The sequence below is a fragment of the Bicyclus anynana genome, chromosome 11 (genome assembly GCF_947172395.1).
Source record: "Bicyclus anynana chromosome 11, ilBicAnyn1.1, whole genome shotgun sequence".
In the NCBI taxonomy this organism is placed as follows: Eukaryota; Metazoa; Arthropoda; class Insecta; order Lepidoptera; family Nymphalidae; genus Bicyclus; species Bicyclus anynana.
The window spans coordinates 8,098,812-8,124,607 of NC_069093.1; the positions used below are offsets into that span (position 1 = coordinate 8,098,812).

The window sequence follows — 25,796 nt, forward strand, 5'->3', positions numbered from 1 at the left end:
TACATTTACTGATGACGCACGATCAACGATCGCCTAAAATACAAGGACGCTTAGATATTTTTTGTTAAAGAATACACACCTGCAATTTATCCTGCTTATACAATTTTAAAAACAAGACTGGTTTATTGCTGATTTATACAATTTTAGTTCATTTAAAATGAAGGTAACTAAATAATTACTATACGAAACTCGCAGATGCGGCGCAAAAATAAAACAATTTTACATTAACTGCGATGCTCAAACAATAGAAAGAGCACAGAAACGAATAGTCAGGGATCCGTAGAATATACTATATATCATATTGTACAAATGATCTATTAAGTTAATTTTTCGTGAGTAGCTTTCATCTCGATGAGACGATCAACTTTTTTATTTACGAAAATTCTTTATTCTGGTAGCTTACTGAGTACCAAGAAATGAACATTTCTGAGCGTCGGTTCGAGATAAGTAGTTACATCTTTTGATAAACTACCCTCCTCCCAACATACCCCTGTATCAAAAACGAGGTATAACCTATAAAATAAAATAATATATATAAAATAATAAAATAATATATATATAAAATAATATAAAGGTTGTTTTGTTAACTTTATTTGTGAGAATAAAACGCAACGCAAATTTAATGTGATTTTTCCATATAGTTTTTTAATGCGGAAGACTCCAAAGTCCACGGCGTCCATCCCATGACCTGCCTCTACTTCTATACTACAGCCTTACTTGAATGTCCTGTTTCTGCTTACTACATTACTGCCTTACTTGATGAGTACTGTTTACCAACAAACAAATTAAAAATTAAGGTATAAATCACTAGTCACACCAAATAATAATTATAATTAACTTTTTCTTAAATTGATGAAAATAAATTTGATTAAGAAGCTTAGAACAATTTGATATGGTTAATATATTTTATAAACAAACCATTCATAATTTAAAATAAATCTATACTAATACTATAAAGCTGAAGAGTTTGTTTGTTTGTTTGATTGAACGCGCTAATCTCAGGAACTACTGGTCCGATTTGAAATATTCTTTTAGTGTTAGATAGCCTATTTATCGAGGAAGGCTATAGGCTATATATTATCCCCGCATTCCTACGGGAACGGGAACCACGCGAGTGAAACCGCGCGGCGTCAGCTAGTAAATTATAAAATGACATGCGTTTTCTACCTTCATTTCTAATTTATTTGTTGGGAAACAGTCATCAAGAAAGGCTGCAGTATTAGTACCAAAATTTAACAAAAAGACATTTTCAGGTTACTCTCCAGAAATGTTCCTAGCGGTACAACACGCTGTATCCCAAACTATAATCAAACAAAAGACCGGGAAGGTGATAAACACAAAAGTGTTCCTCCAACGTTTGCCTCAGCTACCTTACAGGAAGGATGACTTGTTGGTAGCTATGGAGAGATTCATTTCCATGATCATAATGATGTGTTTTGCGTACACTTTCGTTAACACTGTAAGAGTGGTCACAGCTGAAAAGGAAATGCAACTCAAGGTAAGAAAGACATTAACTCGGTTATTAATCCAGCTAGCAACTTGACTCTATGTTGCTTAACCACCAGTATTTTTGCTCTCCGTTACTTTTCATAGTTAAATCCTATATCGATACTAAGTCGAAGTAGCTCAAAAGTCGACAATTATGAAATTCAAACTAGCGTGTTCTGAGAGCGCGATTATATGTAACTTTCAATGCTTAACCATATTCAAAGACTCTTTTCGCTTGAGATGAGTTCAAAATTGTTTCGGTACTAAGTCGAAGTAGCTCAACAGTCGAAAATTATGGAATTTTAACAGCTTAAAATTAAAAAAAAAGTTCACAAATTATTTTTGGGTAGCCCTTGACTACTATCTCACCTGATGGTAAGTGATGATGCAATCTAAGATGGAAGGCTAACTTGTTAGGAGGAGGATGAAAATCCACACCCCTTTCGGTTTCTACACGACATCGTACCGGAACGCTAAATCGCTTGGCGGTACGTCTTTGTCGGTAGGGTGGTAACTAGCCACGGCCGCCCTCCCACTTAAATGGCCCAGCCGGGGTTCGAACCCAGGACCTCGAGTCTTGTAAATCCACCGCGCGCACCACTGCGCCACGAAGGTCGTCAAAACATGTATGTACCTATGTATATGAGTATGTACATAAAGGTTTCACTAATCTCCCCAGTACAAACTGAATCAAACGTACCGAATATTACCCAATAATACGCTATCTCAACATCACACGCGATCTGTTGATATACGAGTAGGTACATATGGAATTACTACCATACTAGATACGAAACCGATATCCGACTTAAAATAACTGGTTTTTGTCCATTATCACCTTAACCTTAATTTGTTTTAAGGTCATGCTGATAGCGCATAAGAGTCCGCCGTCGGTCAATGCAAGGAGTACTCGTGACTTTCGTAGTAATAAGATAATAGTAAAATAACACCGTATGTGCTACCTTCTGATCACTTTGAAGGCGGTGCCAAGCCGTTTCTGAAAGAACCACGGGAAAGAACTGTCTTTGAATCCTAAAAGTTTATGATTTAATCGGCTTTAGTTAATGCATCACTGTGTTGGCACCGCCTTCAAAGTAATCAGAATCATACGATGTGATATATATGATGTTTTTATTTTGTTAAAAAAATATTTTTCTCTTTTTAGTGTGTCCTAGCATTTAATTTACATAAAAATCAGTTCAGTAAAATTGTGTTAAAATGAAATAATTTTCATGAAATTAAATGGGACCAATCTGGAAATATACTCTTTCAAACAAAAAAAGAATTTTTAAAATTGGTTAAAAAATGCCAAAGCCGCATAATAACAAACATAAAAAAAACATACGCGTTGAATTGAGAACCTCAATGTTGAGAACCTCAAAGAAATGGTTGTAAGTTCTGTGCATAGAATATTGAATAGATATTCTATCTTATTTTATAAAATACTAACGGACGCCCGCGATTTCGTTCGCCCTTAGACTTCTTTAATCCAGCCCTTACAGTAGTATCGCTGCGCTGTAAAAATGGAGTAACTTCTATCGTTTTCCCAACATTTCCCTTCACTGCTCTGCTCTTATTGATTGTAGCGTGACGTAAAGTATACTATAACCTGCCCAGGAGTATGAAGAATAATTGTACTAAGATTCGTTAAAATCCAGCGAGTAGTTTTTGTTTGTACCTATAACGAACATACAGACAGACAAACAAAAATTTTACTGATTGCATTCTTGGTCATCATATTTGGGCACCAGTATTGATTACTAATCACCCCCTGATAGTTATTTTAAAAATATATTTCATATACAGAATTGACAACTCTACGGATTTATTACTTATAACTATAGATAATATACGGCCGCGTGGCGCAGTGGGTAGTGACCCTGCTTTCTGCATCCACGGCTGTGGGTTCGATTCCCACAACTGGAAAATATTTGTGTGATGAGCATGAATGAAAGCTACTCTGTATGCTTACTTTGGGGCTAGATAGTGATGTGTATTGTTTAAGTATATTTAAGTATATTTATAGATTAATAGTTTAGTCTATTTACCGTCTTGAAATTACGTGAAAGTAGGCAGATTCAATACGACTCAAGAGCTGCGCATTCGCTAACGCAAATGCAATTTAACAGAGAAATGCGAAAGTTTAAACTTTCTTATAGATACCTACTCGTATACTTATTCCTACAAACAAGCTAGAAATCTACATTTTCTACTAATTGAATAAAATTTAGAGAAAGACATTTACAGAATGTTAGACGAAAAACTGTATTTGGCCTTGCAAGTCTATATCAACCACTGATTGCTGCTACCGACGTTTATGAATTAGCGTCACATTCAATATACCTCTAATTAAGTATTACAACTGTATTTATTTATTGGTGTAGTGATTTGACGGCCTCCATGGCGCAGTGGTATGCGCGGTGGATTTAAAAAACGCTGGGCTGATTGAGATTTTCTTAATTAGTCCAGGTCTGGCTGGTGGGAGGCTTTCAGCTGCGGTTAGTTACCACCCTACCGACAAAGACGTACCGCCAAGCGATTTAGCGTTCCGGTACCATGTCGTGTAGAAACCAAAAAGGGGTGTGGGTTTTCATCCTTCTCCTAACAAATTAGCCCGCTTCCATCTTAGACTGCATCATCACTTACCATCGTGAGATTGTAGTCAAGGGCTAATTTGTAAATAAAAAAAATAAAAAAATCACCAGCCTTACAATTTTGTTATTTGTTTTGTGTGCTGGGGTGTAGGTAATCCTATGATGGTATAGTGCGCTTTTTTGATAGGGCGCCAAGCCTCGAGTTGACTGCATCTTCGCTGGCGAAGAAAGTCATACTGTCGTAAAAAGTGCTTATAATAATAATATGAAAACCGTTATTTTAGAACCAATTTTACAAATGAATACACCCAGCACTGTCATCACCATCATCATATCAGCCGATGGACGTCCACTGCAAGAAATAGGCCTTTTGTAGGGACTTCCAAACATCACGTTACTGAGCCACCTGCATCCAGCGAAGCCCTGCGACTCGCTTGATGTCTTCAGTCCACCTGGTGGGGGGTCGGTCAACACTGCGCTTACTAGTGCGGGGTCGCCATTCCAGCACTTTGGGACCCCAACGTCCATCGGCTCTTCGTACTATGTGCCCCGCTTCAGCTTCGCTCTTCTCTTCAACTCGTTGAGCTACGTCGGTGACTTTGGTTCTTCTGCGGATCTCCTCATTTCTGATTCGATCACGCAGAGATACTCCTAACATAGCTCGTTACATCGCCCGCTGTGTGACTCTGAGCCTTCTTATGAGGCCCATAGTTAGCGACCCAGCACTGTAACTTCATATTAACCATGTCCTTTGTTTCAGGAAACCATGACAATAATGGGATTACCTTCTTGGCTTCACTGGCTGGCCTGGTTCATTAAACAGTTCTCATTCCTTCTGATTTCTGTTGTGCTGATGGGGATATTGTTTAAGGTAAGATTCATTTGGACTTGTAAATTACGTTATTAAGGGTCTGTAGTTACCTACTGCGATTAAGAATGTCTTGTCACATAAAAAATGTGAAATCATGATAAATAACTTCATGTTCATACTATTGTTATTGTATAGATTGCCTATTGTTTTCTTTTATTTTTTTTCATTTTATGGCAATCATTTTATACTACAGATGGGGCACTTGCAAATCAAAACTGAGGCGGACAAGTGTGGAAAATAGACTTAATTTCATTTAGTCGCTTATTAAACAACGAACGTTATTTAAACAAATAATACCTAAATATCGTCTACAATGTCAATATAAATACAAATAATATACTATAATGTCTAATTACTTTATAGTATTATATTCACATACTTATGAGCATTAATTATTTAAATTGTGTTCTCACGGGCTAGTAATTCAAAATAAGTTTTATTTTATTTTAGTTTTAGTATTACAGACTTGAAATTCGGATTATAGTGTTTTTCAGATAGCATGTCATAAGGCAACTGTCACCTTACCCATGCTATCTGAAAAACACTTTAACACGATGAAGTAACATGCTCTTCTACTGGAGGCTTAGGTTTTAGTTTTTATCAACTATTGTATCTACTTTAAAAATAAAGCATAATGAAGATAATTGCAGTCTTATTGCGGACCGAATGCATAAAACGTCCGTTGATCCGAGATTCGCCTGGTGACACTGAGCCACACCTACCTGTACAAAATTTATGGTACGAAACGAGTAAATAAAACGATTTAAACATTTACACTCAAATTCAAAAAAGAAGACTTCAATGTTTCAAATACAAAAAAAAAACTCGAAGTTCAAAAGCACGATTACTAAAAGTCACCTTTGAAAAACTATGGAACAATAAAATTGTTATAAAATGTAGGTCTAAGATGTGCAAAGAAAAACTTAAGAGGTGTCAAGGGACACCCGGATGGAACGAAGTTCGATATAGCTATCATCGCTATCGCTATCGTTACCATCGCTATCGCTATCATCGCTATCGGACGGGGTCTATCTATTGGTTTCAGGGGGCCTTTTGGGGTCGGAGGGCCTTTTCGGGTCAGGGGGCTTTTTGGGGTCAGTGTGCCTTATTATGACGGGGGGCCTTTCGAGGCCAGGGGGCCTTTTGGGGTCGGGAGGCTGGAGCTTGGAGCAAGCCGATTAAATAATAAAGTTTTGGTATTTAAAGACAGTACTTTCCCTTGGTTCTTTTAGAAACGGCTATAACTAATACGTCACTGGCTTGGCACCGCCTTCAAAGTGATCAGAAGGTAGCACATACATATTTATTTTTGTGATTTTGAAATCGGTTAATCTTTTTTGTTTGGAAAGATTTTATGAAAGATCCAGTTTGATTATTTAGCAACTACCATCGGTGCGGAAAGCAGGTTCTGTTGACTCAACAACCTGAACAATCTCAACAGCTTTTTTTTTTATTCTTTACAAGTTAGCCCTTGACTACAATCTCACAGCTTTAATTGTACGAATTTATCCTATCTAGTTCACATGTAACATCGAATTTTTAGATACCGTTCAACTCAACTCAAGATGGCGAAGGCTATGCGGTGTTAACCTTCACACCGTGGACTGTCCTGTTTTTCTTCTTGACCCTATTCGTGGTGGCGTCATTGGCTTTCAGTTTCATGGTCAGCGTATTTTTTACTAGAGGTAAGATCGTTATAGACAAACCACGTAACCTAGTCCTTGAGACAACCTCAAATTTTTTTCCAGCTCGGGTCAGTTTCATTGGCGTAGCTAGGATTGTTTCCTAGAGAGGACCTGGACCCCAACATGACAAGAGTCAAGTAGTTCAATATAAAAATTTCGTTAACAATATTTGAACTCAACAAATATTTGTATTCGTAAAACTATCAGTATTTTGGAGTCCATATTAGAATTTCAACGGACTCTCTCTCTGTTTCTCTCTCTCTCTCTCTCTCTCACCAATCTGGTCAGTGTATTAGTAGTGTGTGAGAACCGAGTTATGTGGTTCGCCTATAACTGTTTCATTTCTAATAGCGAACCATTTTAATATTGTCTCGCTGATACAATGCAAATAATCGTAATGGAAACACATAAAATAATTTTTGTATAACTGTCTTGATCTATTTAACAGTCTGTCATTTATCAGCTTGTCAGCTGAATGTAAAATAGTTAATAAGATTTATTTATAGTTGTTTCTCTGTAAGTGAATGTAAATTATTTAAGAGAAATAAAGATTCTTTGACGACATTTATTAATTTATGTATGTATTGATCAATCGTTGGAAAAAATCGAACCTGTACTGTCTTAAATAGATTTGTAAAAAAAATATATTTAATTAACTGTTAATAATCATCTAGATATTATTTGTAGTGCCGTAGTAGTATCTAACACTGTTGTGTAATTTAACCATTGAAGTAGTTAAATTGACCCAAAAACATAATTTGTGCGGTACAAAATGTTAGAGAGTACAAATACAATAATAGAAATGACACGATCGCATGTATCACAATACTTCTACAATATTATCTGCGAGATCTATAACCTATTATTCTACAACCTTGAGGATAAATACGGGTAAAAAACCTGAATGACTTGGTGTTATTTTTACAGCGAATACCGCCGCGTCATTCATGGGCCTAATGTGGTTCTCAACTTACGCGGCATACATGCTCACGCAGATGTTGTACGAAGACATAAGCCTGACCACCAAGTTACTGCTCAGTCTGATATCTAATGCTGCAGTGGGGTATGCGTTGCAAATGCTAATCGTATGTGAAGGAACTTCTAGAGGTAAAGTATACTGTTTTGACGTAACAATGTCTTATAATTCGATGGAGCCGACCGAGCCGATAAAAGATGACGTCGTGCGTCGTTCCCTCGCGCTAGGGTTGCCAACTTTTTTTACAAGAAATAAAGTATATTCTGGTCTATGAAGATTATTAAACAGTAATTTAGAAAAACGAACATTTTCTTTTGAAAAATGTAACCATGCCATCTGAAAACCGACTTTACAGACAACTGTTTTTTTTGCCATATCTTTTTTTAAATACGACTAATATTCCCATTCCCCTCCAACTAGTCGGGAAAGACTGTATTAGGAGTGGGTACGACAATAGACCAATGGGGCGGGATCGAACCACCACCCCTTGGTGATCAGTCCGACCGCTCTTACCGTTGAGCTATTGAGGCTCTAAATGTTAAAATGCTCTAATTACCATCTACAATACCAAACTTTCATCATCATCATCATTGACAACCCATATTCAGCTCACTGCTGAGCTCGAGTCTCCTCTCAGAATGAGAGGGGTAAGGCCAATAGTCCACCACGCTGGCCCAATGCGGATTGGCAGACTTCACACACGCAGAGAATTAAGAAAATTCTCTGGTATGCAGGTTTCCTCACGATGTTTTTCCTTCACCGTTTGAGACACGTAATATTTAATTTCTTAAAATGCACACAACTGAAAAGTTGGAGGTGCATGCCCCGGACCGGATTCGAACCCACACACTTCGGAATCGGAGGCAGAGGTCATATCCACTGGGCTATCACGGCTCCCTGTGATAGTGATTGTTAAAAGTCAACCATAAATCCGTCAATCCGCATTGGAATAGCGTGCTAACCCCAACATCCACCACTATATATGTTATCTCTGGAGTCTTACAGTGGACTATTCTTATAATGATGATATCCATCTATATCATAACAAGCAACTAAGCTCAATATGTAATGTTTTAATTGATGTTGCTTCAAGCAATCAATGTTTATTAAGGAATAAATTGATGCTACGTCGTCATGGCCCCAAATGCCATTGCTTCAATAATATGTGTACGTACTATAGACAATTGAACAGCGCGTTCCAACTAATATATGGCCATGGCTTGTATAATACGGTCAGGGCTGCCAATTGATCTGGTATTTAATTTATTATAGTTTTTCAGTTCAGTTTGACTTATCTCATAGAATGTTCAAAAGCGAAGGGGGATTTTTAACAACTCCAATTGTATCTGTAATTAGCATGAGTATAAATGATATTAATTTGTAACAGAATGGTTAATTAGAAGCCTGGAAACCACTGCAACTATGGAGTTCAAAACAACGCTTCAATACAATATGGAGTTATTTATGGACCGTTTATCAAATCTCTACCTTAAAAGTTGGCCTTGACCTTGACGACTTTAAATGTATACACGCGTCTGTAACCTCTTGACATTAGGTTAGCTGAATGCTCATAATAATATGTACCATTCACTACAATATTTATTGAAATTTTCACATAAATGAAATTAAAATAAATTAAGAGTACAGTTTCAAATAAATAAAATAGTTATAACAAATACACACCATCTAATTGTTCACCCATAGGCAAGGTACTCTTCTGACTCTCTATGGGCTCTGGCTCTGGGCTCTGAGGCTCTGTTACCCCTCTGGATGACAAGGCTTATAACCTTTGGGCCAAATGAGCGCCAGCTCTTGGGTCACATGACGCATGGGTCAATTTGTCAGTACCATTTGTTTTCAATGCGTGATATTTAATTTCCTAAAATGCACATAACTGAAAAGTTGGAGGTTGGAGAAAAAATTCGTGAGGAAACCTGCATACCTGAGAATTTTTCTAAATTCTCTTCGTATGTGAAGTCTGCTAATCCGCATTGGGCCAGTGGTGGACTATTAACCTCTCATACTGAGGAGTGACTCCTGCTCAATGATGATGATGGTTTTCAAGATATTTTTCATATTATTGTTTGTTGCAGGCTTACAATGGGAGGACTTTTTCAAACCAGTATCCTATCATGACCAGTTTCAACCCGGTCATGTAGTTTTAATGTTAATTTTAGATACTATACTATACATGTTAGTTGCTATGTATGTGGAGAAAATACGACCGGGTCTGTACGGGGTACCTTTGCCGTGGTACTTCCCTTTCACCAAGAGTTTCTGGTCTCCGAACAAATCCAAAATTGCGGGTAAGTAATGGATACAATAATGGCCTTGTGCGGTTATGGAATGAAATTAGAAATGGCGGCTCGTTATGTCTGTACCGTCAGCATAAATAAATCGGTATAGTTTTGATTACGTTTTTGGTAGGTATCTACAAGTTTTTCTTTATTTCTTTAATGTGTAAATATGTTATCGCTATTAGTAAGACAGGGACCTATCTTAAACTTTATCCGGGAAGTAGGTACCTACTTGCAAAATTTAATGAAAATTAGGCAATCAAATTATTTTGGTACGTGCTGCGAATAACGCACGGCTTTTCGTTTATTGCTACATGTTCATTGTTAGACGTTAATTATTATTGTTTGACATTAGTGACTTGCTATTGTTCTATTTTTAAAACACTGCTAATTTATATTCGTTAACTACTAACTAGTAAAGTAAACCGTATTTTAAACAAAGGATAGGTACAGAGACCCATTCTCGAAGTAATGTTTACATTACCCGAAGTAATGTTTACATTTCCCGAAGTAATGTTTACATCCATACCGGGAAAGACGGTCGGCGAATGTAAGAGGTTTCAGTCCGTAGGGCGCCGAGTATCACATACTCAATGTCGAAGACTGCCGAACTGAAACGACGTTAGACGATGCACGGCCTTCAAGCCACACCTCAGTACCCGTCGGAGTGGAGAGCGTGAGGTTTTTTCGTTACGGAATTTCTGGATTCGGTCCTCGCGCTCAAGGCCCGCGATAGAAGCTATGCAATAGCTTAACATCTTGCCAAAAAACAAATGACTAAATTGTTTTTAAAAATTCTTCCACCATTGGAAAGATGCATCTTCATCTAGTAGTATTGGTTATATTTTATCTTTACATTCCTGGACTTGATTTGATTGGACCTTGATTCCTTCTTAACCAATATATGTTCGTAATTTATCTATCCTGAGGGTATGCACAGCGTTTATGCATGCTATGAAATGCTCTGCGGGTAACATATGCTATAGATTATTCCCGTATTCCTATGGGAACGTGAACTACGTTGATGAAACCGCGCTTTGCTAGTCCAGTATATCAAAAAGCTACACTAAATCGGTAGATTACCTATGTGTTAATAGATATTCCCATAAAACACTACGGTTTACGTTATTCATTTATGACTTATCGATTCGTTTGAATACTATCAATGACAACTTCTGTTTGAAGGTTCAGGGCCACACGTTTTGTATACGCTTCACTATTTTAGTGTAATATATCTACATTATCTACATATAGGTACTCTTGTCTATCAATTCGATATTTTTTATCTCTGACTATCTGACGCCGCGCGGTTTCACCCGCGTGGTTCTCGTTCCCGTAGAAATACGGGTATAATATATAGCATATAGCCTGCTTCGATAAATGGGCTATCTTACACTGCAAGAATATTTCGAATCGGACCAGTAGTTCCTGAGATTAGCGCGTTCAATCAAACATACATCAGCTTTATATATTAGTATAAATGCAACAAGTTTTATAATATTTGGAACCTATACAGTTTAAACTACGAGTACAAAGCCTGACCTTCGATTATTGATTACGACCAATCCTATAAAGTAAAAAGCTTTCATACTGCAAGTATGAACTGTTTTCTCCCTCTGGGCTATTGTCGTTTAATTAGCAGGCAAAGGCGGCCTTATCGCTATAAGCAATCTTTGACAGCCGACCACTGCTAACAGGACTTGCGGACTAACTTATTATTGAACTAGCGGACGCCCGCGACTTCGTCCGCATGGCAATCAATGTAAACTTTCAAGCCCTATTTCACCACTTTAGAATTTAAATTTTAAAAATTTTTGAATCCTATTAAACTTCGTATTTTTTTTTATGATTTATGCAGAAATTTTTAAAACGAACTCTAAAAATGAAGCAGTTTCCATACAAACTTTCAACCCCTATTTCACCCCCTTTTCATATTTCACCCTATTTCACCTTCTCCATATTATGGTCTTAAACCGTGTTTCATTTGAATTCATTCAGTAGTTTCAGCGTGATGCCCGAATAACAAAAAAAAATACGAACAGACAGACAGACAGACAAATAATCGAAAAAAATATTTTTAGCTTCACCATCGATTATTTAACGCCCCCCAACAAAAATTTTCAAAATATCTTCAATGTACATATTGTACAAAATGTACAGAATTCGTATTATAAGTATAGATTCTAGATGGCGCTAGTAGTACTCTATGCTACAGTTACGTTTGGTGTTACAAATGGTATAAGTAAAATCTCAAATTGCGAATAAATGTATAGAATTTCACCAGTTTAATATTCTATCTATAGCAAAAGTATAGATACAAATAAAAAAAAGTAAATAATGAATAACAACTGTTTGTTACAGCCGTCACAAACTCAAATGGCGTAGATCATGAATATAAAAACGCCTTACTAAAGGTCGTCCATGATGAAGAACCAAAAGGTGTGCCAATGGGCATTAATATCGAAGTAAGTATGAGTTACTAAAGTGCTGGAATGGCGACCTCGCACTAGTAAGCGCCGTGTTGGTCGACCCCCCCACCAGGTGACTGACGACATCAAGCGAGTCGCAAGGATTCGCTGGATGCAGGTGGCTCAGTATCCTGATGTTTGGAAGTCCCTACAAAAGGCCTATGTCCTGCAGTGGACGTCCATCGGCTGATATGATGATGATGGTGATGAAGTATGAGTTTATTTTCCTTGGTGAAATGTTTATATGGTACTTTCAGCAGAAGGCTTCAAAAGTGGATTAAAAAAAAAACAATTTTGAATAACGGTTTTTTTTACATAATAATTCAGTAATTCAAAAATAATAAACTGGAATTTTTGTTGTTGTAAATGTAAACAACTATCACATCGTCAAATATATACAGTGACTGTACTAGTTTAAAAATAGATGTACTTAAAACTACATCTTTGATGTGGATGTTTACTAAATAACAACTCGCATAAAATTATATGAAAGAACTGCCTTAGGAATTCTCTATGTGTCGTCATGAACATCGTTAAGAATATAAACAAATTAGTGAAAGAATTTTTGAAATCGGACCAGTAGTTCCGAAGATTACCCCATTTATAGAATGTTACAAACTTACAAACTTTACCTCTTTATAATATTAGTATAGATATAGATAATAGTGATACAAACAATGGTTATAATATAGTAGGTATTATATACTAGAAAGCTGTATTTTAGCATGAGTAATGAGTATGTACATTTGTTATCAACCCATATTCGGCTCACTGCTGAGCTCGAATCTCTTCTCAGAATGAGAGGCGTTAGGCCAATAGTCATCCACGCTGGCCCAATGCGAATTGGCAGACTTCACAGACGCAGAGAATTGAGAAAATTCTCTGGTATGCAGGTTTGCTCACGATGTTTCACCGTTTGAGACACGTGATATTTAATTTCTTAAAATGCACACAACTGAAAAGTTGGAGGTGCATGCCCCGGACCGGATTCGAACCCACCCTTCCGGAATCGGAAGCAGGGGTCATATCCACTGGGCTATCACAGCTCTTATGTATGTACATGTACGTACATTAAATTGTAGTAAATACTTGAAAATTTAAGTAAAATATTATCACACTCAGATTTTTAATTCAATTGAATTAGATGATATGATAAATTCAAGTGTTCATGAGTGCAAAATTGGGCACAACGTATAGAAACTTTGTCGAACTGATGGCCAAAATAATATTGAGAACCTTGTTGAGAAATTAGACGAGTATTTTGATTTTTACATGTATAGGTAATATAATTCAAATTACATCACATTCAAATATTTTGTTTCAGAATCTCACAAAAGTGTACAAAGGACGTAAAAAGGCTGTAGATAATTTAAACCTTAGGATATATGAAAATGAAATAACAGTATTATTAGGTCATAATGGTGCCGGAAAGACGACTACCATATCTATGCTAACCGGTAAATATTAACTACTTATTCCTAGAACTGTAGTACGCAAGCAATAAATGCATTAATTGATGACGGTTAGTAAATATATACTTACTTATACAGCATGATTCTAAGAATAGGTAAATACTTATTACTTGTAAATTGTTTACTCGCAGGTATCCCTCTGATATCCGGTAAGGTGCTGGTAGATATATTATTCTCTACTAGCTGACGCCCGCGACTTCGTTCGCCCTTAGACCTCTTTAATCCAGCCTTTACAGTAATATCGCTGTAAAAATGGAGTAACTTCTACCGTTTTCCCAACATTTCCCTTCACTGCTTTGCTCCTATTAATCGTAGCGTGATGAAAATTATACTATAACCTGCCCAGGAGTATGAAGAATAATTGTACCAAGTTTCGTTACAATCCGTCGAGTAGTTTTTATTTCTATAACGAACATACAGACAGACCAAAATTTTACTGATTGCATTTTTAGCATCAGTATCGATCACTAATCACCCCCTGATAGTAAATATATTTCATGTACAGAATGGGGATGATGACTAGGTTTGAATATATTGATTTTCATGATACATTCGGGTACATAGGGTCAATGTTAACTAATTTATATATAAAAAGCAAAGATTTTCTGGATATTTCCAAAATAAATGAGATTATAAAATTTCAAAATCTATTAAAAATCTTTTATCGTAATTAGATGAAAATTCATACAATTTTAGCTTCCTTACATTAAATGTGACATTTTTTAATAAATGAACTATAAACATAAACGCACAAATAACAAAGATATTAGTAATTTTGTTTGAACGCACATACAAATCTAACGATCATTACATTGCCTACGACGTCATTAGTTCGTGCCATTTTGTATGGAGCGTTTTTCAGGGATCCGCGGCAGCGCCGCAAATCTAACCCTTTAAATCCCTGTAGCTCCGAAAGTAATGACCGCAGATACCCTGTTTCTTCTACAAAATCTTCTCTCTTAATTTTTATACAATTTAAAAAACTGTCATCATCCCTATTGACCTCTCTACAGATTTATTATAAGTATAGATTTTTAGTCTTCAATTTCATTATCAATGTCACGGGCGCTTTAATACGAGTAGTTACGTGATTGTTTAGCAAGTGAAAGTACTTCAACTTGACCTACATCGTTTACTATTTAGAATTATAGCCTTACATTTGTCAGGTTTCTCGATACTTGTGTCACAAGAACAACATAAGATACATTTAAGTTTCTTTAAGCTAAACAAAAGAAAACCTACTGTTATTATTTATGCTATTTTTATATTTTTTGACAGTTTTAAGTTCAAAATCGATGTCCTGACTATTCATGTAGGTATGTTATACCTAAACGTCTTCATTGATTGATCTGACAACTAATGAAAAAGATTTTTTTTAATGTAATTTCGGAAATAATTGTATAACACACTAGAAGACGTCCCGTTACACCCGCGTAGTTCCCGTTCTTATGAAAATGCAGGGCTATACTACAGCCTTTCTTGATAAATACTGTTTACCAACAAACGAATTAAAAATGAGGGTATAAATCACTAGTTATTTCACACCTAATAATAATTTATATATACACCTAATAATAATAATATTTTATATTTTGATTAATAAGCTTAGAACAATTAGATATTTTATATAACATTTTATAAACAAACCATAAATAATTTAAATTAAATAAGTTATGATATGACATGCGTTTTCTACCTTCATTTCTAATTTCTTTTTTGGTAAACAGTACTCATCAAGAAAATCTGTAGTTAAAGGAAGATGTAGCTTTCTATTGTTAAGAGAATTTTCAAAATAGGTTTGTTAGATCCAGAGATCACCTCCTACAACCTAAACAAACGCACAAACTAGAGGTAGGTAACTTCTTTATAATCTATATCTATACTAATATTATAGAGGTAAAGTTTTTGGTATTGTAGGATGTAATCTCTGGAGCTTCTGAACCCATTTTGAAAATTCTTTTCCCACCATTAAGTCACGTTATTTGTGAGTGTCATAGGCTACACTAATCCCCGTATTATTGGATCGGCTAATATTAGTATAGATTAACAATCATCAACTTTATTGTGTCTAGTAAAATAAACATGACTCGCCTGTACAAAGTAACGTCGATAATTACTATAACTTTCTGAAATGTCAAATGTGCTCCATTATAAAAGCTCCCTTAATTCGTCATTTACCTGCCGTATTAACTGCCCCTTGTCACGAATTATTTTCAGACGTACGATTATATCTTATCATGATTATTATTTATCAAGTAATACTTTATTGAGGGTATTTCTAAATTAGGGGACTTTTGAAGTCACGAAGATTTTTTCAAGAGATATAACAAAACAATACATAGTGGGATATTCCATATACAAAGGGTAAAACTGTACCCCATTACTAAAAACCGTGTTAGATAGACAGTTGAAATTTTCGCAGATGATGTATTTCTATTGTCGCTATAGCAACATACTAAAAACAGAACATTTAAGAGGGCGAGCAAGATACGTGATTTCTTGCCCCCTTTTATGGATTGGTATGGAACCCTTTGTACGCGAGTCCGACTTGCACTAGGCCAGTTTATAGTTCTACAACAAAATCCGCGATTGCATGACTATCCTTCTAAATGACATGCAAAATTCACGTACAATAACGTAAAATTTACACTAGTTTTTTCGCGGACCAAGTCAGGTTCGGTAGCTTATACAATAAAATAGGGATGATGACTAGGTTTGAATATATTGATTTTTATGATACTTTAGGGTAAATAGGGTCAATGTTAACTAATTTATACATAAAAAGTAAAGATTGTCTGGATATTTGCAAAATAAATGAGATTACCTATAAAATTTCAAATCTGTTAAAAATCTTTTATCGTAATTAGATGAAAATTCATACAGTTTTAGCTTCCTTACATTAAATGTGACATTTTTTAATATATGACCTTTAAACATAAACGCACAAATAACACAGATATTAATAAGTAATTTTGTTTGAACGCACATACAAATCTAACGATCATTACATTACCTACGACGTCATTAGTTCGTACCATTTTGTATGGGGCGTTTTTCAGGGATCCGTGGCAGCGCCGCAAATCTGACTCTTTATCTCCCTGTAGCTCCGAAAGTAATGATCGCAGACACCCTGTTCCTTTTACAAAATTGCTTTACTATTAGCATACTCTTAATTTATATACCATTTAAAAAACTTTCATCATCCCTATTATGTCAGCACCTTAAGAACTTTTTATTTTCCCAAAGGTATGGTCCCACCGACGTCCGGCTCGGCGACCATCAACGGGTACGACATAGTGAGCGAGACGGAGCAGGCGCGCAAGTCCATCGGCATCTGTCCGCAGCACAACGTGTTGTTCCCTGATCTCACGGTCGCCGAACACATCATATTCTACTCGCGGTTAAAAGGAGTGCCCAAGTCGAAGATAAACGATGAGGTCGATCATTTCGTCAAACTTCTGGAGTTGGAGGAAAAGGTCAGTAAGCGTAGAAGTTAAAAGATCGCATTTAGGGTTTGTAGAGTAGCAGCCGTATTGCTATAAACCTCTTGTAGGTATTGTTGAGACGGAACTGGGGGTAAGCCAATCGACATTTGTCCGTAAAAGAATATGTTATTCCTTGTTCCCTGATGGCACGGTCTCCAATAATATTCTACTCGCGGTTAAAAGGAGTGCCCAAGTCGAAGATAAACGATGAGGTCGATCATTTCGTCAAACTTCTGGAGTTGGAGGAAAAGGTCAGTACACATAAAAGTTAATAGATCGCATTTGGGGTCTGTAGTGTAGCAGCCGTATTGTTAAAAACCTTCTGTAGGTATTGTTGTGACGGAACTGGGAGCAAGTCAATCTACATAGCAAGTCAAACTTCTGGAGTTGGAGGAAAAGGTCAGATACACAACACATAGAAGAACACATAGAAGTTAATAGATCGCATTTGGGCCTGTGCAAATATCGCAAGATGCAACGTAGCAGCCGTATTGTTATGAACCTTCTTTAGATATTGCTGAGACGGAATTGGGAGCAAGTCTATAGGCATATGTCCACAATATAACGTGTTGTTCCCTGATGGCACGGTCGCCGAACACATCGTATCCTACTTACGGTTAAAAGGAGTGCCCAATTTGACGGAAGATAAACGATGAGGTCGATCCTTTTGTCAAACTTTTGGAGTCAGAGGAAAAGGTAAATACTTAGCAAAGAACACACTTAGGGTTTGTGCAAACATCGCAAGACATCCGTATAGTTATGAGGAAAACTATTGTTGGTACTGCTGAGACGCAACTTTGTCCGCAAATGTTCCCTGGTCTTACGCTGTAGAACACATAATATTCTATTCGCTGTTAAAAGATGCCCTTTTGACTTCTGAAGGTGGAGGAAAAGGTAAACTTAAGTGAAGGTCACACTTCGTTCCGTTTCATATCTCGCGAAATAGCATCTTTGTATCTGTAAAACGCTCTTCTTCGTTATACATGGTGCTGCCCTGAACTGAAGAATAATCCCATTGCTAAAATTCTCAAATGTTTATTCGATCTTTCGATCTCCTCGATGAGTTTATGTTGACGTATTACATCTATAAAATTCTACAGAAGATTAGTCTACGACTTGAAGATCAAGTCTCAAGTTATAGTCATAAATTGGAATCACTCTGGGACTTTAGTACTTCGATACTATAAATATTTAAATTTTCTATAGAGGGACGTGGTATCAAAGCACCTATCAGGCGGTCAGAAGCGACGGCTGTCCGTGGGGGCAGCGATGTGCGGGTCCTCTCGAGTGGTGTTACTAGACGAACCCACGTCTGGCCTCGATCCGGCGGCCCGGAGATCGTTATGGGATCTATTACAGAAAGAGAAAAGAGGTAAGATTAATATTATGTAGAGCAACTTTATTAAAACGTAATAAGTAGTAAATATTTACTATTTTCCGTGAAGTTATGACAAGTCTGCTTACTGACAGAGGGCTTTTAAGACTGTACTGTTCAATGTTGGAGCATGTTTGGTAAATGTTTACCTATTCGATTAAATGCAAAGTCACACAAAGTCAGAGTTATTGTAGAAAATTGTAACGTATATCTCGAATTAAACGTTGTCAATTGTTTATCAAAGACATCCCTAAAATAAAACCAGGATCTGTTCAAACGTGCGTATCCTGCTTTTACTGTTATTACTTTTACTATTATGAAGCTTTGTTTTAGGTCGAACTATGATCCTAACAACGCATTTCATGGACGAGGCTGACGTGCTAGGTGACCGTATAGCTATCATGTCGGGCGGACGATTGCAATGTGTCGGTACATCTTATTTCTTGAAAAAGCACTATGGAATTGGTTACAAACTGACTATAGTCAAAATGGATCATTGCAATGTACAGGATGTCACGAGATTCTTTAAGAATTACGCACCAGACATTAAGGAAAACACCAATATCGGTAGGTATAACAAACTATTGAATACTCACAAATATTTATGTTCTGCGCTTCATATTTTATTAATGTCTTTATTAATAGTAGATTGTTATACAAGGGGCTAAAAAGACCCATTATATACGAGGTATTTTTAGGGCCCGAGACGTAAGGCGAGGGCCGCGAGGGGTAATATGACAGTGTTTTTAAGCAAGAGTAGTGAAAAATATTGTTTTTATTCTTTCACTTAATTTCTGGCATAGAAATTAATTTTCAATTCGTGTAACCGTTCAGCCCTATGGTTTTTTTTAAATAATATAGGCAAAATTGTTTGGTTTCAGGATCGGAGTTGACATATATTTTACCAAACGAACATGTCAGTAAATTTCCAGAAATGCTTAAGAAATTCGAAGAAGAAAAGGAAAATCTAAAAGTGTCTAGTTACGGTTTGTCAGTAACGAGCCTTGAAGAGGTATTTATGAAGTAAGTACCTCTCAGTCTGTAACTATTCTAGACTAGCGGACGCCCGCGACTTTCAACCCTATTTCACTACTTTAAGGATTGAATTTTAAAAATTCTTGAATTACATTATATTTGGCATTTTTTTATGATTTATGAACAAATTTTTAAAACTGTAACTAAAATTAAGGACTTTCAACACCAACGTTTAATCCCTATTTCACCCCCTTATTTTATTTTCGCAATAAAAAGTATCCTATAACCTTATCCGTATTATAGTCTTAATCCGTGCCAAGTTTCATTTGAATTCATTCAGTAGTTTCAGATAAATTCTAGATGGCGCTAGTAGTACCCTATGCCACGGTACAAATGGTATAAGTGAAATCTCAAATTGCGAACAAATGTATAGAATTCTACCTGTTTTATTATAAGTATGATTATTAATTATTATTATAAGTATATAAAATATAGATATAAGATAATGACTTTTGATAATGTTTGAAAAACGCTTATTTACCATTATTTGGCAGAGCGGGTGCGGAAGACAATGATGTGTCGTCCTCAAAGAAAAACAATTACAAAAGCTTGTACAACGACTGTGCCATAGTTCCGTTAGATGGACACCGGAATAATATAAGTATGAGTGATAACTAATGATTACTTATAGTAGGGGAGCCCGGGATGCTAAATTTGCAGTTACTCGAGCATCATTGGGATCCATTACATTTGGTAGATTAAATTATAGGAAGAATAAATGGATACTTTTTTCGCTTTTAGCTGAGGAAAAAAACTACAGCCTTTAAAAGCAATTTTCATTACTTTGGCTTACTGAAATTGTCAGAAAATTTTAGCGATTATTTAGGAGGTTATTTCCTTCAAAATAAGTAGAAATTAATCGCGCTCGTAACTCGAGAACTAAAATAAGTATAAGGGTTTTAGTTTGTAACTTTGAAACCTTGTGATTTTCGAAATGTGCAGTTTTTAGCTAACAACTCACCTACCTTATCTTAATATGACATGCTGGTTGAGTATTTCTGAAGTTAGTTTTTTTTTGGTTGCCCTAAACGTACTCACCAATATTAAGGGCTCATATTTGGTGTAAGTACTCAGCAACGTGCTAGGTATAGTTCCTTATGTTCATCTGCCGTGCTCGAGTAACTGCAGAAATCCCCTCTTCGGCTCCCCAGCTATAATGAATGCTTTAGAAATTAGAACTTATTAAAAACGTTGTTTATTGCAGTAGACAACGAGCCAATACAAAAAGTGCGAGGGTTCAAACTATTAAGGAACCACATAAAAGCGATGTTCTTAAAGCTGGCCTACAATACGCTGAGGAACAAATTGGCTTCATTGATACAGATAATTACACCAATTATAAATATATCTATATCTGTATGGATAGCAAGGTCGTGGCGATTCATGACTCAGCTCCCATCATTGGAACTTAGTTTGGAAAGTGGTTTTAGGAAAACGGAAACTCTGATATCAGAAGGAGCTAATTTGACTGAAAACAGTTTAGAACGAAGAGCGATGATGGCATATAAGGATTATTTTAAAACAGTTAATACCGCAAACATGCTATTGACGGACATTGGACAAATAGATTTAGGGAAATTTTATTTAAAATTGGTATGTTGAATGTTGTTTACTTCATCTTTAACACAATCTCCCGATTGTATCAAAGACATTAAAATTTTGCATATGCACTTTTATTATATCATCATTCATCATTTTAAGATATGGTGTCCTTACCACCTCCACCTGGTGGAGGGTCGACCAACACTGCGTTTTCTAGTGCGGGGTCGCCATTCCAGCACCTTGTGACCCCAACGTCCATCGACTCGAACCATGTGCCCCACCCATTGCCACTTCAGCTTTGTCGGTGACGACGACTGGTTTAGCTATGTCGGTGACTTTGGTTCGTCTGCGAATCTTGTATCTATACTAATATTATAGTCAAAAAAGTCCAAAGTCAAAATTCATTTATTTCAAATAGGCTTAGTTTACAAGCTCTTTCGAAACGTCAGGTAATAAAATTAAACTTAAAATAATGGTGATAATAATTATTCAAAAACTTAAAATTAAGAGGGTTCCAAACGCGCCTTGGTGCGAGAAGAGCCCACAACAAACTCAGTCAGGCTTATCCTTTTTTTAGTTTATCACCATTTAACAATAGGTATATAAGTAGCATGTCATGTAATACATTTCATTTCCAAGCAATTTTGTCGTTTACGTAATCATTGACACTATATTACGACTTTTCTATAAGCTTACGTTTATAATAAAGTTGAAGAGTTGTTTATTTGCTTGTTTGAACGCACTAATCTCAGGAAATACTGGCCCGATTTGAAAAATTCTCTTAGTGTTAGATAGCCTATTTATCGAGGAATGCTATGAACCATGCTAGGAACCTCACGGGTGAAACCGCGCGGCGTCAGCCAGTATGTTATATTAGAGTTCAATTTATAGCCGAACGTAAAACCGATTTCTGGCGTGGCGACGCTATATGATGGTATATATACAGTCTATATATGCAGTAGTGTGTACGGTGTGGCGACGCGTCGCCATGCGCAATCGACTGTGCGATTCTGTCCCACTCGATCCGGCGCTAAGCCATCTCTCGCTACACTGAGCTCGGATACCTATAGTGTATACAGTGTTGTTTACTGCAGTACACATAACCTGTGTTTTACTTGAAAACATTATTTTTCTGATAATAAAATGTTTGACCGTGATAATTTAGAGAGTGAGATGTTTCACATCTGCCAGGCGTCCCAAGACGGCTCACATGTTTTATAATTGTCAGAGTGAGGCAGACCAAGCCCGCGTCCGCTACGAGAACCTGGTGGGCGCCACGTTCGCCCCGCACCGCATCACCGCGTGGTTCAGCAACTACGGCTACCACGACTCGGCGATATCGCTGGCTCTTGCCAACAACGCCATATTGGACGCCCTCTCGCCGGGCAGCTCTTTGACTATCGTGAACCGTCCGCTACCGTACTCTATTGAGAATCTAGTAAGTATTATAGTTCTTATTTATTTTTTAAATACTTTATTGTACGAAATAAAAACAATGACAAAGAAAATAGAAGAAAATTATTATACATATATACAAGTATGTGCAATTATTGATTATAGAAATATCTGCCAGACAACCTTTGGATAAAATAATTAATAAATTAATATGCAGGATAGTGCAAAAAAAATACTATAATATAAATACCTACACACAAAAAAGTAGCTAAAAAATAAATATATACATACTATGTAAGTATAAAATATACAATATATTTTATATTTATATATGTATGTATGTATTTTACATTTTTCTTAAATACTTTTGAAACTAAACTAAAGACATTTAAAGCAAAAATTCGATTGTGACTTTATTTGTTTACTGCTATAGACGCATTTTGATTTTTTAAAAGTGAAAGAATAAAATAATTAGATTAGTTAATTGACACCTCTTCAAGTTGGAGTGGTCTTTGGTTCCATCTGGTATTATTATTTAAAAATTATTAATAATTATTATTATAGGTCAAAGTGATGGCAAGTGGAAGCAGTATGGCATTTCAATTCGCCTTTAACATCGGATTCTGTATGGCGTTCGTGACGTCATTCCTCGTCCTTTTTGTCATCAAAGTGAGTCTGAATAATTATTATTTAATCCAACTGTTTCGTTATCTTTAATATTACATAGAATAAATACTAAATAATGACATGTATTTACAATAAAATATTTACCAATAAATCACCCATATGGTTGCTAATTGTCAAAAAAATTGTCATTTTACTTTTACAGTTTTTTTATTATATGACAGGTTGGCTCTTGACTGTTTGCGACATTACCAGTATGCCAACCACTTGTAAAGAGAAATAGACATAAAGTCAACTACTAGCGAGTAGACCAAACCCATCTCATTCATCTTCACGCAACGAATGAGATAGCATGATTTCCGGTTGTGCTGCTATTGGTTGACATTTGTCTATTTCTCTTCACAAGTTACGGGTATGTCATTTGGCCGCATTAATATTGACTAAAAAACTTCGAAAATTGTAATAGCTGCATTTAATGTACCAGGAGCGCACGAGCGGCGCGAAGCTCCTCCAGCGTGTGTCGGGTGTGCGACCTGCGATATTGTGGACCACTGCGTTGATATGGGACTGGTTTTGGCTGCTCATGGTCTTCTTCGCTATAATACTGACGTTAGCTTTCTACCAGGAGAACACGTTGGCCACACCTGAGGAATTAGGTGACTTGAGTTTATTATCTATTACAGAATTGTTTTTGGAACGAAGTTCCTTGTCGCGCGTTGCGAAAGGGGGCTAGACGGAAAAAATTAAGAACAAAAAGTTGTAACGACACTTTTTACCCGACTGCGTAAGAAGGAGGGTAATGTTTTTGCTATAGTTGTAAGCCGTGACCTGGAGACAGCTGGTGAGCTCCAGAGAGACCTCAAAAGGCCCCTCGTCCTTTGGAACGAAGTTCCTTTTGATGAGTGTTCGAAGATTTGATGGGATGGGATGCGATATCGACAGCGATAACGCTATTTATAGCGATGATAGCTATAGCGATAGCGATGATAGCTATAGCGAACGTCGTTCCATTCGGGTGTCCCTTGACACCTACCATTTTTGTTTTTTAAACTTTAGTGCACATTCTGTATTTGTCAACCGTAGCCCATAAAAATTCATTGCCTTGCAACAAAAAAACACTTAAGTATAATTATGCATTATGTTATTTTGGTGATTATAGATTATAATACAGATATTATATTACAATTTATAATTTTTCGCAGGCAGAGTGTTACTGGTGTTGGTGGTGTTTGCGTTTGCAATGATACCGTTACACTATCTGGCAGCTTTTTATTTCGAAGCCGCCGCTACGGGGTTCTCGAAAATGTGTTTTATAAACATTTTTTCAGGTACGTAATTTTAAGATGATATGTTATACAAGAAAATTTTAAACTCTACTTATTTAAAGCGATTTTTTTTTACAATTTACTCTTAAAATAATAATCCTATTAGGTTCTAGATCCCAATGGGGATGATGACTAGATTTGAATATATTGATTTTTATGATACATTCGGGTGAATAGGGTCAATGTCAACTAATTTATACATAAAAAGCAAATATTGTCTGGATATTTGCAAAATAAATGAGATTATAAAATTTCAAAATCTATTAAAAATCTTTTATCGTAATTAGATGAAAATTCATACAGTTTTAGCTTCCTTACATTAAATGTGACATTTTTTAATATTTGTACTATAAACATAAACGCACAAATAACAAAGATATTAGTAATTTTGTTTGAACGCCCATAGAAATCTAACGATCATTACATTGCCTACGACGTCATTAGTTCGTGCCATTTTGTATGAGGCGTTTTTCAGGAATCCGCGGCAGCGCCGCTAATCTGACCCTTTAAATCCCTGTAGCTCCGAAAGTAATGATCGCAGATACTCCGTTACTTTTACGAAATTGCTTTACTATTAGCATACTCTTAATTTATATACAATTTAAAAAACTGTCATAATCCCTATTGCTCTTTGGATTAAAACATATTTTTCTTCTACTCAGGTTGTATGCCGTTTCTGATAACAGAAGTATTAAGATTACCCGTAGTTGGTAATCCGTATTATGCACACATTTTCGACTGGCTCTTTTCGCCATTGCCCATCTATTGCATCAGCAGAAGTTTCAGGTATGTATATATAATCTATACTTTTATACTGATACTACAAGCTACAAATAAGCAAACAAACATGTATTTGTTTGTTTGCTTGAACGCGCTAATCTCAGGAACTACTGGTCCGATTGGAAAAATTCTTTCAGTTTTAGATAGCCCATTTATCGAGCAAGGAGGAATAAATTATCCCCATATTCCTACGGGAACGGGAACCACGCGGCGTCAGCTAGTCACTGATATATCGTCGGTCTAGATGTGATAGTAAGTGTGCTAGTAAGTGCAAAATGACGAACTTTACGGGAGAGACAAGAAACATCTTTTAGGTATCACTAAAAGTCGTTTTATGCGACCAAAAAAGTTTTTAATATACGTACTACAAGATATTTACGGGCT

The 25,796-nt window shown here is 36.3% G+C and overlaps 1 protein-coding gene across 1 annotated transcript in view; it reads left to right on the forward strand.

Moving 5' to 3' along the window:
• LOC112052069 (phospholipid-transporting ATPase ABCA3) overlaps positions 1–25,796 on the forward strand; it is a 43,132-nt gene that overhangs the window by 3,680 nt on the left and 13,656 nt on the right. The window contains exons 5-22 of the mRNA XM_052884231.1: positions 1,254–1,498; positions 4,843–4,953; positions 6,497–6,638; positions 7,566–7,745; positions 9,708–9,920; positions 12,273–12,376; positions 13,704–13,836; positions 17,098–17,327; positions 18,543–18,708; positions 19,045–19,278; positions 19,593–19,734; positions 20,241–20,347; positions 20,951–21,339; positions 22,517–22,726; positions 23,248–23,352; positions 23,792–23,963; positions 24,510–24,635; positions 25,295–25,418. Of these exons, the coding sequence (XP_052740191.1) occupies positions 1,254–1,498; positions 4,843–4,953; positions 6,497–6,638; positions 7,566–7,745; positions 9,708–9,920; positions 12,273–12,376; positions 13,704–13,836; positions 17,098–17,327; positions 18,543–18,708; positions 19,045–19,278; positions 19,593–19,734; positions 20,241–20,347; positions 20,951–21,339; positions 22,517–22,726; positions 23,248–23,352; positions 23,792–23,963; positions 24,510–24,635; positions 25,295–25,418 (3,133 nt within the window). The remainder of the gene's footprint in view (positions 1–1,253; positions 1,499–4,842; positions 4,954–6,496; positions 6,639–7,565; positions 7,746–9,707; positions 9,921–12,272; positions 12,377–13,703; positions 13,837–17,097; positions 17,328–18,542; positions 18,709–19,044; positions 19,279–19,592; positions 19,735–20,240; positions 20,348–20,950; positions 21,340–22,516; positions 22,727–23,247; positions 23,353–23,791; positions 23,964–24,509; positions 24,636–25,294; positions 25,419–25,796) is intronic.